This window comes from Arachis ipaensis, chromosome B02 (genome assembly GCF_000816755.2).
Source record: "Arachis ipaensis cultivar K30076 chromosome B02, Araip1.1, whole genome shotgun sequence".
In the NCBI taxonomy this organism is placed as follows: Eukaryota; Viridiplantae; Streptophyta; class Magnoliopsida; order Fabales; family Fabaceae; genus Arachis; species Arachis ipaensis.
Window position 1 is genome coordinate 4,186,863 of NC_029786.2, and position 593 is coordinate 4,187,455.

At 33.7% G+C, this 593-nt stretch overlaps 1 protein-coding gene across 1 annotated transcript; it reads right to left on the minus strand.

Annotated features, from left to right (window-relative positions):
* Positions 121-525, minus strand: LOC107628127. Its single transcript, XM_016330932.2, has one exon. The coding sequence runs from the start codon at positions 366-368 to the stop codon at positions 159-161; it is 210 nt and encodes a 69-aa protein (XP_016186418.1). The 5' UTR covers positions 369-525; the 3' UTR covers positions 121-158.

The following is a 593-nucleotide window of genomic DNA, read 5'->3' on the forward strand; positions in this document are numbered from 1 at the left end:
TACTCTAATTAGTGAACTAGATGACTAGTAACTTAATAAAATATATATAAATTATAAAATCATTCTTAATACCTAAAAAACCAGAATCTAGAAGCGAACCAATAATCTTGTACAAAAATATAAGAATAATAATGGGAGGTTGAACTTATGAATTATGATTAACCCAAGTACATGTGAATACCAATGGCTAACAAGAAGATACAAATGAGAGCAAAGTAGATGATAGAATGAACAACAATGGAGGCACCACTTGTCTGGAAGCTCCCAAACTCCACCATCTTGTTCCTCCCTGGAATCTGAATCAGCAACCCTGGTGTCAACAGAATAAACAGCACTACTGACACAAAAATTGGACCCCAATCTGCCATTACAATCTTCTCTTCTCTCCTATTATCTCTTCTTCACACTCTAATGAATCTCTATGACTCTATGTGTGGTTGCTCTCTTTTCAATGTGTATTGTAAAATGGTGCTGGGTTGGTGATTGCAATGAATGCACATGGGAGTGGGACTTGTTTAAAAAGGAAACAGTGCTAAAAGAAATTGGTATTTATATGTCAAAAAATAATTATTAAATCAATTAGTTGTATCAAA